Here is a 12,207-nt window from a genome sequence, read left to right as displayed (position 1 = left end):
GTGATTCATCTGTAAGCTCTTTAGTGACACGGTATATGCATCCTGCATATGGTCTTGCTGGTTTGGGATTTTCAGCAAGAACAGGTGGGAAATTTACTCCTTCCACCCCGGCTCCTGGGTGGGGGAAAGGAATAGGACTTTTTGAAGCAGAAGGTATCCTACGACGGCACTGATGCAAGAGTAAGTTCTACAGGCAGTGCCACGTTTCAATTCCCCTATCTCCCAGGGGTAAAATAAACCTGCTTCCATCTTCTGAAAATCCTTTTGTAATGCTGAAGAAATGACAGTATTCTGGTTGATTTAGGAGAGGAATGTTGCGGTCAGAGGAAGATGCTATAACTCAAAAACACTAAAAACTCTAGGAAGGTAGAAATGGAAGAGAAAAAAAAAAAAATCCACCCCCACCCCCCACCGAGATGCTTCTTTCACGGCCTGATTTCCTAAGACAGAATCTCAAAGACTGAAGTTCTTTGGCCGCCCTCAAAAGTGCAACTTATCCTGACGTGTCCAGATGGAAAAAAGTTGTGGAAGTCCGAGGAATGAGTCATTTTGCTCAGTTTTGATGAGTAATCTCAGGTGTCCCTGAGCTCCGTTCGGAAGGATAGGGGGGGGGGGGGGGGGCGTCAGATTTGCGGATGGAAGAAGACAGGCTGCTGCTGTGGATTGGATGGCGAGACCTGGATTTTCCTAATATTGCGTCATATAGAACCCAATTGGGTCCAGATGTTATAGGAACCGACGGGTTACTGTCTCGGAAACTCTCAATCACGCAAGCGAAGGGAGAGGAGGCGGTTAATTAAATATTGAGCAGAAAGTCGCGTGGGGAGAGTGTCACGTGTGTCTCCAGGCTCGTCACGCCTGGGATAAATACCGCGAAGCACCGAGCAGGCAAAAGAGCGCGCTCGGACCTCCTCCTCCACGGCAGCTGCAACCCAGAGTGCCGAGCGCTAGGCTTGCGCTCAGACGCCACAGGATCCCTGCGGGTCTGTCCGCCGCAGTAAGTACCCGCGTACTGCCAGCTGCCACTGCTGGGCTTTCCCAGTCGCGCATCTGTCCAAGGTGGCCACACGCGGTCTTCGGTGCGCAGCTGCTGCTAGGGTGTGTGGGGAGACTTGTTTCTCAAGTGCCAACGCCCCTCTTTGTCTTCCACCTGCAGAGCCTCCAGACTCGAGGGTATGGGTTCGTGGTTTAGGGGTCTGGGGAGCTAAGACTAGGGGAGAAAGGGCTTTGAGAATCCTTGGGGAGTGATTCTCTTTCCTAAAGAGTCCAGGCGAGAGATTTAACCCTTATGCTTTTTAATCTTCGTTAACTGGACCCGCGTTCCATTGTGGGGCCAAATTTTCTTCCGCTCTAACTCTTGGAAATTTATATACTTGTCATTTTTTCTTCCCTCTCTTTAATGTCTTCTCCCGCACTCTTACCAGAAATCCACCATGAAAATCCTCGTGGCCTTGGCAGTCTTTTTTCTCGTCTCCACACAACTGTTTGCTGAAGAAATCGGTGCCAACGATGATCTAAATTATTGGTCCGACTGGTCCGACAGTGATCAGATCAAGGTGAGACTGTCCGGGCATGTCCCGCGCTGTTCCTGGGCTTCGGTGCCGTTACCATTCCCCCAGGATAGCACCCGAGTTAGCTTGGCGGGCACCCAGTCAAGAGACAGTGGAAGCGCTCAGAGGGGTGTAAAGGGGCGCCACCCCCAGATTCCCCTCGGGATTTTGCGCCCACTAAGTTTCCTGCACAATCTGGCTCAGGAACTCCCTGAAGGAGTGATCGCCTCACTGATGAGCCCCTGTCCCCACAAGCCTAGAAACCTCACAAGGTTTCAATCCCTAGTAACAGGGATTTAAGGGGCTTCCGTCCAGCTTCACTGCCGGGGCTTTGGGAATGTTAGGCTGGGACAGAAGAGGGCGCGTCGGTCGCGGGCAGAAGCGAGGGTAACGGGGAGCTTCGGAGGACTTGGAAGGGCCAAGGTGGGTGGGAAACTAACTTCCTGCCTTGATCCTTACTTTGAGGATCTGAAAACGTAGCTACAAGATTCCCTTTAGATGGCGATTCCCTTACTTTGGCGCGAGGCTGAGAGCTTTGGGCTAACAGTGTAAGTGGTCGGTGCAGGTCGCTTGAAAGCATTGTCACCCTTCTCCACCCCAACCCCGCCGCCCGCACACTAGTATATCTTTGGGGCAGCGAGGGGTCTCCAAAGCGGGCACCAGAGGCCAGAAGGTGGCAGCGCGGTGTTTGAAGTGAAGTTCTTTGGGATGGGAGGAAGGAGCGGAAAGCGCTCCTGGAAGATGCCGCACTGCTGCCAAGTAGCCAGGGTAGGCTTATGGAAGGAGGCAGCGCGGGGCAGGTAGAGGCAAAGAACTAGAGTCCAGGACAGACTCCACTCAGCCTCAGCGTGGGAGAGCCCGCCGCTTCTCTTTGGGCGAAGCTGACTTTCGGGCTGAGCACATCACCCAGCAGCCCAAGCTGGTGAGGGACTAGAGCGCACGGTGGTGGTAATGACTGGGGTTACTGGGCGCCTTATTCTAGTTACCTACACGCTGATTTGTTCCCCAGGAGGAGCTGCCGGAGCCTTTTGAGCATCTTCTGCAGAGAATCGCCCGGAGACCCAAACCTCAGCAGTTCTTTGGATTAATGGGCAAACGGGATGCCGGTGAGATAACCAAAGGTCCCTAGGTCTCTCCCGGCAACCCACCTTATCCACTAGTTTGTTTCTGGAGCATCCAGATGTCTCTTGCTCTTTGGTAGTGATTGCCACCCTAAAAGAGTTGTAATTCCTAGGACGAGATTCGGACCCGTACCTAACACATGCATTTGCCCCCATAAAGGCGAGATCTGTTTCACCTACTTCACGGTATTCAAGAGCCCCCAAACAGGAACAACCTTAGCTAAGCCTGACTAAAGATCCCGCTGCAAAGAAGGGGAAGGCATGACGTCTCCAAGGGGTAGCACTCTGAATGGTTCAAGTGCATTTGGGAAACTGACTTCAGAACATTCTCTGGGGTTAGATTAGACATGGCTGTCCCTTGTTGCATGATAGAAATATTCAGTTTCCTTGATTTCATCCCACCATCAGTGGAACTTGTGAATAGTTAATGTCCATTCGTCTCTTGTCAGATTCCTCAATTGAAAAACAAGTGGCCCTGTTAAAGGCTCTTTATGGTAAACATTCCTATAAATCTTTACTTACTATTATGAATGCACATGTAGGAGGAAAGTGAAGAAATATTTATGTACTGAAATTCAATATCCTAATTATTCCTGTTTAAGAGGTAGATTTGCATACCCCCCACGTGATGTGTGTGTGTGTGTGTGTGTGTGTGTGTGTGTTTGTGAGAGAGAGAGAGAGAGAGAGAGAGAGAGAGAGAGAGAAATGGCTGACCATTCTTGAATATAGTAGATGGCACAGATTTATAGTTAATAACAATCCTTAAGAGTCCCATAGTTCTGGATTTGAATTGGTGGCTCATGGATGTCGTTTAATAAATATTCCTCTTGTTTGTTAAAATATTTAGTTTTATTATTAATAACTTGATTAGCATTTCTGGTTCTATTATAATCTTCAGGATAGTACATAACTGGAAAATTTACATATTTTGAAAGTCAACTTATTTTATAATTCTCTCTAAAAGATATCATGTAGCTTCTTTAAAAGAAAACTATATGTGTTTGCTAATTTTATCTTTCTTTCTTCTAGGACATGGCCAGATCTCTCACAAAAGTAAGTTCTAAATTATTTTGACATTTATCAAATGCTAATTTTAATTGTATTGAATTCTACATTATGTAATACAATGTAAGAATGCAGGAGACTCATTCAGAACATGGCTAAATGAATAATTAATTTGAATAAACTTTGTTGTTTAGACATATTGTACTTATGAAAAGGTATATTATATTAAAAAAGAAAATGTCCTCTAACAACTGTAAACTGTTAGTTTTAGAATTTCAACCTGAGGTTTAGAAATCCATCACACACATTCATCTCCATCCCCCCCCCACTTACACAGCAAAAAATCTCAAGCATGTATAGATAAATTTCATTTTAATGAGCTGAATCCCACAGCATCAGGTAGCAGCCGACTAAAGTGGGTGAGTGAATATCTGAGAGAGAATTCACACTAAAAATAAAGATGGGTAGAGATAGAATTTTTTGATCCCATAATTGAAAATAGAAGGTCTTTCTATCAAAGGACAGTGAAGCATTTCTTAGGACAGTGAAGATGGTATAACAGTGCTCTGGAGGGTCAGTAGATCCTAGTTTCTAGCTAATGAAACCAAGTCAACTGGAATCCCAAGGACCCATCCTAATCACATTGTCCACTTAGTGCCCTGTCTTGGATTTGATTCCCTGGGTGGCGGAGTAGGCCCCAATAAGGTAGCAGCCCTAGTCTCAACTAATACACTAAAAACCAAGAGAAATTCTCACACTAGCATCAAAATAATAACCTTTTCCAAAGGCTTCATTTCTGAAAATAAATTTTGTTCATATTTTCTTTCTAAGGATTTGACTTTCAAGGGAAGTCTATATATAGCAAAATTCTATATAATAAAAATAAATGTACTCTACTAACATAAAAACTAATATACTTCCTCAAAGGGTTTTTTTTAATTCAATGAAATAGTGACCTTTTAGAAGATTATAATCATCAAGGATAGGAATCAACTAAAGTTCACTTGTTAAGACATGGAAAATATTCAATAATGTTAAGAAATAAGCTTGTATATTTCTCTCACACAAATGTAGAATTGACTTGCAAAAAATTCAACACTGGCTCAAATAACAACATTTATAACTTTATATGATAGATAAAACATAATATGAATAAAAGGTACTTGATACTATTTAAAGAATTGAGACTAGTGCTCTCATTGTATTGTTTTAGTGTAATTTATATGACTTATAAGGAATCTTCATTTCTTCAACCTTGCCAAAACTTGAAATAGATACATATTTATTATATAGGCATATATTCAAAAGTTTGCTTTTTTGTACTAGTTATAAGATTTTATTTCCTCAAAAACATACATATTAAAACACCCCTAAATGTATTTTTCCAGGGCATAAAACAGATTCCTTTGTTGGACTAATGGGCAAAAGAGCTTTAAATTCTGGTATGTATGAAATTATGACTAAAAATAGATAATATCTCAAATCTGCTTCTATTGTTTTTATAAGGGATAATTTTCAAAATATTCAAAAGGAATAACAGACTTAAAATGAGTAATTATGGTGAAAAAATTCAGTTGTAGCACCTAAGCCAAGAGTGGATTTATAGCTAATTAAGCTAATATCACCATAGCATCAGTTGATTTCTCTCAATCTATGAGCTTTACCAGAGTCTGCCCCATTAAATCATTACCCACCCTGAATCTTTGGGCTGGTCTCTTAGATCTGCTCACTAAGCTGTACTCAGTCTTTTAAGGCAGGAAGGGCATACACAGGGACAGATGAGAGATTTTTATTTATGACCAAGGGAATTTAAAACTTTTATAAGATGTTACATCTGGCAGTCTTCCAACAAAAATATAAATAAATGATAAAGAAAAATGTTATGCAAATCACTTGCTCATTATAAAGTTATAGAAGTTCAAATCTCAGTGTCCTGATGGATGTTGGAAAGGAAGAAAGTGATGTGATTCATTTCAACACCTCTTAAAAGGAACACAATCAAATCATCCTTGAATGTTATAAACCAGTTCTGGCTGTGGAACCCTTAGAGAGAAGGGATGTCACACTTCCGATGCATATTTCCTTTTTTCACTTGAGTTTTCATTGCCTATGTAAATACTACATACATATATCTGAAAACCCTTATTTCCTAACTCTTTCATCACACTATTTTCAAGGTTAAATAACCACTTTATCATATTCATGGAAACTGACTTTTTGTCAAGCATATTCAAACCTGGTTAGTCCTTAGCTGTGGCTTTTTGTAAAACCTATTCAAATTCTTTTTATTTTACTTTGAATTAAAATAAATTAAAATACTAGTCATCTAATTAGGTAAAAAGTATTCATCACCTGTCCTATCCATTTAGTATATATCTAGTTTCTAGAAAATCTATAAGTTGTGCTGACTTAATTCTTAATTATCTAGATTCATGAAAAAATAATTATCCTAGTATTTTTATTGGTTCTTCTCTTTCTAAATTTAGAAACTACCTTTGTATTTTATCACCAGTCATTTTAGGGCTATTTTATTTTGTGTTATAAAATTGTATGTTTTAAGTACAGCTACTACTGTACTTCTTGAGAACTTTTAATCGTTTTATTTATGTATTGTCTTCCAGCTTTTGGAAATGGGATAGAAATTTAAACCACAGTGACATTTATTTGTATCCATACATACTAGCCTTACTTAACTGTGATTTTCTTAACAATTGTATTAATCATCCACTCTCCATTTCCAGATTTTATATAGCTGTCAGAACATGTTTGACAAATAATAGAGATGCTGTACAGTTTATAGCAGATTACATGTACCTAGAGTAATAATTATAGGTAATAATACATAGAACCACTGCAATAAATCAGAATTGACTTCTAAGTAAATCTTTGTTCTTCCATTTGTTTAAATATATAAAAGGGGAAAAAAAAGTAATTCATTGTCCATCAGGAACCTTTTCATATGGTCAGTGGGACAGGGTTATCATAGTCACATTCCACAGCCAACCGATCCTTACCCTTTCACAGTCACAGGCGATCTAAAAACCCTTTTCCAGAGAAACCCGCACCAACTCAGGCACACAAAAGTTGGCATCCATCTTCAGAGGGTTTAAGGAACAGGTAAGAAACTGTTTCCATGGAAGAAGACATTTGCCCCAGCTAAATTGCTAATCTGTCTGTACTTAGTTTAATTAGGATTCATTTCACTTCACTGATGGAACTTTAAAAACAAAGGTAGTTACCCCAGCTTGTCAGGGCCTGAGCTTGTGCTGACCACCCACCTTCTGATAAAAGCCAGCCAGGTGGAGAAAGGAACTTTTCCTTCCTTTATTACTGTTCAGCTTGGAGCTTAGTCTGGCCCACCTCAGAATTGCAGACGAAATTGGTGCGAAACATTCAATTTATTTTTCACCTCACTTAAGGGTAGGTGAACATTAGAGGTCAGTGATAGAAAGGGGAAGTGCTAAATCTAGTTCTCCTCTTACCTTTTTTCTCAATAAACCTTTCACACCAAGGAAACTGCAGTACCTTCTATGATTCCTACAGATCTTCCTTCTGCTGTTTCTATTTAAATTCAATATTTTATGCAGGGCATACTGAATTTTAAAAAGCATAGTAGTTTTACTATAATGTAAATCTAAGTGTATAAAGTATTGGCTAAGTTGATGAAAAATATTCTTAGATATATTATTACCAGAGCCTGATCCTTACCCATTTGTGGTTATAGATCCCTTTGAAATTATACATGATAAAATATAATAAAATGTTTGCATTTTTTGTCCAGAGAGTCAAAGTACTTACATTACTTACTAGCTATGTGTTAAGTATCTTTGGAAGCAGTAATTCATATTTCATTAGGATGCTAGGAGGTAAGTTAAATTGTGCTGTATTTAGAGGGCCCAATTGACTTACCTACAGAAAATAAGACTGCCTGTCACCTCAAGAACAATCCATCATTGAAAGGTATCCACAAGAGAGGAAGAGACCTTCACATCATCATGTGCTTCTAGGACAGAAATTAGCAAACTTTTTCTGAAAAGAACCAGATCGTAAATATTTCTGACTTTTTGGGCCATGCCAACTTGGTAGCAACTATTAAAATCTGCCACTTTAAAACCAAAGCAGGGGCTGGGGAGATAGCTCAGTCGGTAGAGTGCTTGCCTTGTAAGCACAAGGCCCTGGGTTCGATCCCCAGCACCCAAAAAAAAAAAAAAAAAAAAAAAAAACATAGCAGCCATAGATGATACATAAATAAACTGAGTTTCTGTATTCCAATAAAACTTTACTTACAACAGCAAAGGGTGAGCTAGATTTGCCTCATGACCAGCAGTTTATTGACCTTTGTCCTAGAATAAAAGTCTCATGCTTCACTTTCATCCTACTAGTATTCCTGGTTACTTCAGCATGATCCTTTCTATAACTCACCTTGTCTCTATGTCTCTATGTCTCTACATCTGTCATGATACATAAAGAAAGTTGCTGAATATTAATATTGCGATATATCATGGAAATACAATGTATTGTTTTGGGACACCAAATATGTAACATATGACCAAAGAGTCCAAGTGTTCTATGGTTAGATCACTTAGAATCATGATAGAGAGTGAGGCAGAATTAAAGGATGTATAAATAAAACTTCTAGCAATACGTCAGTGGAGGAAAAAGTTATTACAACTTTATACTAATTTACTGTATGCATTGAGTATTTATTATAAACTCCCTCAGCAAATCTTCTTAAAATACACTTTATTTCCCCTCTGTTCTCAGTGGCTTATGAAAGGAATGCAATGCAGAATTACGAAAGAAGACGTAAATAAAGTACCTACTGTATTATTTATTCAGCATCATTCGTGTCAATGGGCAATGAACGGTAAAATGAAATATGCACTATAAGGAATAATTATTTATTTAATAACAATTGTTGTTATGAGTTGAAAACTCAAAAAAGTGTTTATTTTTCATATTGTGCCAATATGTGTTGCAAACTTGTGTTGTGGTTCTAACATGATGACTCCTTCAGAAGTAGAAATCAGTGGTAACTTCTCAACAAAGCACAGTATTCAATGAAATTGTAAAACTCTGTCAGTGATACATTCTCCAAGGAAAGAACTACCTGGAACAGACATGTCAGCTCCTGCTGAAAGGGAGAAAACCCCTGTACAGTCTGTGCTTCCCTGTCTGTCTTCATGGTGAAAATGTACTGAGACTTTGGTATCAAACGGCATTTGTGTCCCTGCAGCATGTTTCATGTTTTGTGAATATATAGAGATGTTTTAAAAATTTTTAATGTGATTCTAAGGTCTTCATTCATTGTATGATGTGTTGTGACAACTACATTTTAAATAAAAGAAAAAAATAAGTATTTTGTAATATTCTTTCATTAACACTATGTCCAATCAGCAACCTCTGTTTTAGTAGTGGAAATATGTTCAAAGTTGTTTTGATTAAAATGCAAGCTCCCTTTCTCTCTCACACATGCACATAGGTGCACACATAACCAACGTACACGTGTCCCCCACACATTTTTTTTGCTAAGTCATTTGGCATGAGATGATACAGAAAACAATTGTATTTTAGAATCCAAAGAGCAACATTCTATTGAATAATAATGATTCTAATAAATAACAGTCTATTGAAGAGTAATTATGATAAATAATAACTAAGTTATATATTACATATTTAATCATTCAATGGCAGAAGTATTATAATCACAATTTTACAGATGAGAACATGAAAGTTAAGGAAAAGTTGGGATCAGAAATTATAATATTGAGAAGAGTCAAGATTGGGAATCATTGAAGAGGAAATAGAGAAAATTCATATTTGACAATGAAATTGAGAAAACAAATATTCATTGATACAACAGAATATAATGCACTAATTTAAATGACATACGAGCCAGATATAGTGGTGCTCTCCTGTAATGCCAGCAGTTTGGGAGGCCAAGGCAGGAGATTTGTAAGTTCAAAGCCAGCCTCAGCAAGTTAGTGAGGCCCTAAGCAAATTAAGGAAACCCTGTCTCAAAATTAAAAAATAAAAAGGGCTGGAGATACGGCTCAGTGGTTAAATGCCCCTGGGTTCAATCCCTGACACCATAAAACGGTACCCACAAAGCCTTGAACGGTGGGAAGTTTGAATGCAATCTCTCATACACAGACGTGTTCAGAGCGTGTTACCTGTTGTTGTTGTTAGCTACTCTCTGAAATACCAGTGAGAAAATTAGTACTATATTTTAGCTATTAATATTTTCATATGCACGCTGAAGAAGCAGCCATGTGAGGGTAGCTTTTAAATATTTGCCTCACGAATCAAACCTGGGGCTGTATTGCAAATTATGCAGTGCTTCATGCTGTTCATGGCTACACTAGCTAGTCCCCTTGGCCCCTTCTGGCGCTAAGATTCTATAAATCTCCACAGCATAATCCCACATGCTGTATAAAGACGTGCATCAGTGAGAACACACTCACGCCTGCCTTCCCTCTAGGCCCAGAAAACCAGCAACAGCCTGAATAGGGAAACGGAGAGAAACTTCAAGTTTGTACTCATAAAACATTTACTACTACTTTCCCTCTGTGGCATATTTCCTTGAACTAAAATAAGTTTTCTTCACCTACATTTTTTCTTAAATATTTTATTCTGTTATGAAACACCCAAAAGACCAAGCTATATAATTAAGTTACCTGTATACTTTTTTTCTTTTTTTTTTTTTTTTTTTTTCTGTTTGTTTGTATATTGGTCATTGTCCAGGGCAAAAGTAAGTGATATGCAAGCTGAGTCATTTGAGGAAGGTTTAATAAAGGAACTAATTACCAAGTGTGAGCAAGGTACAGAGAAGCCAGCCAGTGAAGGCAGTTCTCCCACACAGTGGGGGTCACTGCTACCCCTAGGCCAGAGGACCAGGTGAGGGAGGAAGGATCACTGTGTGCAAAGGGCTGCCCAACTACCCTTGTTTTCTGCAGGGGGATGGGGCCAACGCAAGGTGATTAGGAATCCAGAGAGGGTGCTGCAGAAAGGGAGGCCCGGGAATAAATACCCCAACCTTACTCTCCTCCCACTGTCTGATCCCCTATCCACGCCTCCCACTGGACAAACTCGACTGGAAAACAGGACCAGGAGCCTGTGATGCTGCCCATACAGGTAAGAAGCACATTCAGGGCACCTGTTCCCGTAAAGAAAGCTGGCAGGAACCTAAGAAGGGAAGAAAGGAAGAAAACCAATACATTGTGTGCTTCATTGTTTTTAATAAAAAAATATTACTAATCAAATAAAGAAATATCTGGAGTAAAACCAAAAGTTCTCCTCTGGATACCCCAGGGGGCTAGTTTCATTTGGACCCATCCAAACAAACAAACAAAAATAAGAAATATCTCTTCAATTTGTATGTATTCTGAAATCTCCCCTTTTAACACAAAATAATTATGAGTGATTTGTAAAGCTATATTTTAAGGAAAATTAAGCATATTGGAATTTATGCAAAACAGAGAAAAGACTTTTGGTGGACCTGAAATTGTATGGATCCCTAAAAAGAAAAGTACACGGGCAGCCACGCAGTAAGTCACAGTCCTAGCGGGAAATTGCAGAAGCAGGGAAAGGTGCCAGTCCCAGAATATGGAATTGATCACTGCTAAAAACAGACTTCTCAGTAGCAAGGTCATATGCCATGAGATAAGAGAACAAAAAATAAAATGTGGCATATACATGCAATGGTGTTTTAGTCATCTATAAGGAAGAATGAAATTATGTCATTTGCTGGTAAATGGATGGAACTGGAGAATATCATGCTAAGTGAAATAAGCCAGACCCAGAAAGTCAAAGGTCAAATATTTTCTTTCCTATGTGGATGCTAGAGCAAAATAAGAGAAAAGAAAGGGGGGGGGGGGTCCCATGAAATAGAAGGGACATCAGTGAAGTAGAGGAAGGGGATTGAGGGGGAGAGAGGAGGAATGGGAAGAGGGAGGAAATGCAGAATGATATTGAACAAATTATGCTATGTACATATATGAACATACCATGGTAATTCCACCTTTATGTATATCTAAAAGGCACCAATAAAAAAAAAGTAATAAATAGCTGGACATGGTGGCTTGGGAGACTGAGGCAGGAGGATTGCCAGTTCAAAGCCAGCCTTAGCAACTTAGCAAGGCACTCAGCAGTCAGTGAGACTCTGTCTCTAAATAAAAATACAAAAAAGGGATGGGAATGTGGTTCAGTGATTGAGTGTTCCTGGGTTCAAACCCCAGTACCAAAAATAAATAAATAAATAAATAAATAAATAAATAAATAAATAAATAAATGGAAAACCAGGAGAGTAAAAGAAGGGGAATAGGGGGAGGAAAAAGGGAAGGGAAAGAGGAAGCACTGAGGATCAAAATGGAGCAAATTATATTCCATGCCTTATGAATATGTCAAAATGAACCTCACAATTAGGTATAACTACTAATCTGAAGACATTTTTAAAATTAAGGAAAATAATATTTAATCAAACTATTTTTTAACAATGAGGATGAATTTGTGGATGAAGAAACCAACTAGAA

The 12,207-nt window shown here is 39.3% G+C and overlaps 1 protein-coding gene across 4 annotated transcripts; it reads left to right on the top strand.

Annotated features, from left to right (window-relative positions):
* Nucleotides 1–841: 841 nt before the first annotated feature.
* Tac1 (tachykinin precursor 1) lies at nucleotides 842–9,014 on the top strand. Of its 4 annotated transcripts, XM_047562107.1 has the most exons (7): nucleotides 842–997; nucleotides 1,425–1,556; nucleotides 2,560–2,656; nucleotides 3,121–3,165; nucleotides 3,701–3,724; nucleotides 5,065–5,118; nucleotides 8,441–9,014. In XM_047562107.1, exons 2-7 carry the CDS (start codon nucleotides 1,434–1,436, stop codon nucleotides 8,488–8,490), a joined length of 393 nt encoding a protein of 130 aa, XP_047418063.1. In that variant the 5' UTR covers nucleotides 842–997; nucleotides 1,425–1,433; the 3' UTR covers nucleotides 8,491–9,014. The 4 variants fall into 4 exon arrangements, with proteins under 4 accessions (XP_047418063.1, XP_047418064.1, XP_047418065.1 ...); XM_047562108.1 differs by lacking the exon at nucleotides 3,121–3,165; XM_047562109.1 differs by lacking the exon at nucleotides 5,065–5,118.
* Nucleotides 9,015–12,207: the final 3,193 nt, after the last annotated feature.

The sequence above is a fragment of the Sciurus carolinensis genome, chromosome 8, assembly GCF_902686445.1.
Source record: "Sciurus carolinensis chromosome 8, mSciCar1.2, whole genome shotgun sequence".
In the NCBI taxonomy this organism is placed as follows: domain Eukaryota; kingdom Metazoa; phylum Chordata; class Mammalia; order Rodentia; family Sciuridae; genus Sciurus; species Sciurus carolinensis.
This window is presented reverse-complemented; position numbering and strand designations above follow the sequence as displayed.

What these genes read in the sequence shown, in the direction of transcription:
- Tac1 (XM_047562107.1), top strand. Translation starts at nt 1,434, where the DNA reads ATGAAAATCCTCGTGGCCTTGGCAGTCTTTTTTCTCGTCTCCACACAA. An exon ending in AATGGGCAAACGGGATGCCG is followed by an intron (nt 2,657 to 3,120) that starts GTGAGATAACCA and finishes GTCTCTTGTCAG; the next exon opens with ATTCCTCAATTGAAAAACAA. An exon ending in CAAAAGAGCTTTAAATTCTG is followed by an intron (nt 5,119 to 8,440) that starts GTATGTATGAAA and finishes CTCTGTTCTCAG; the next exon opens with TGGCTTATGAAAGGAATGCA.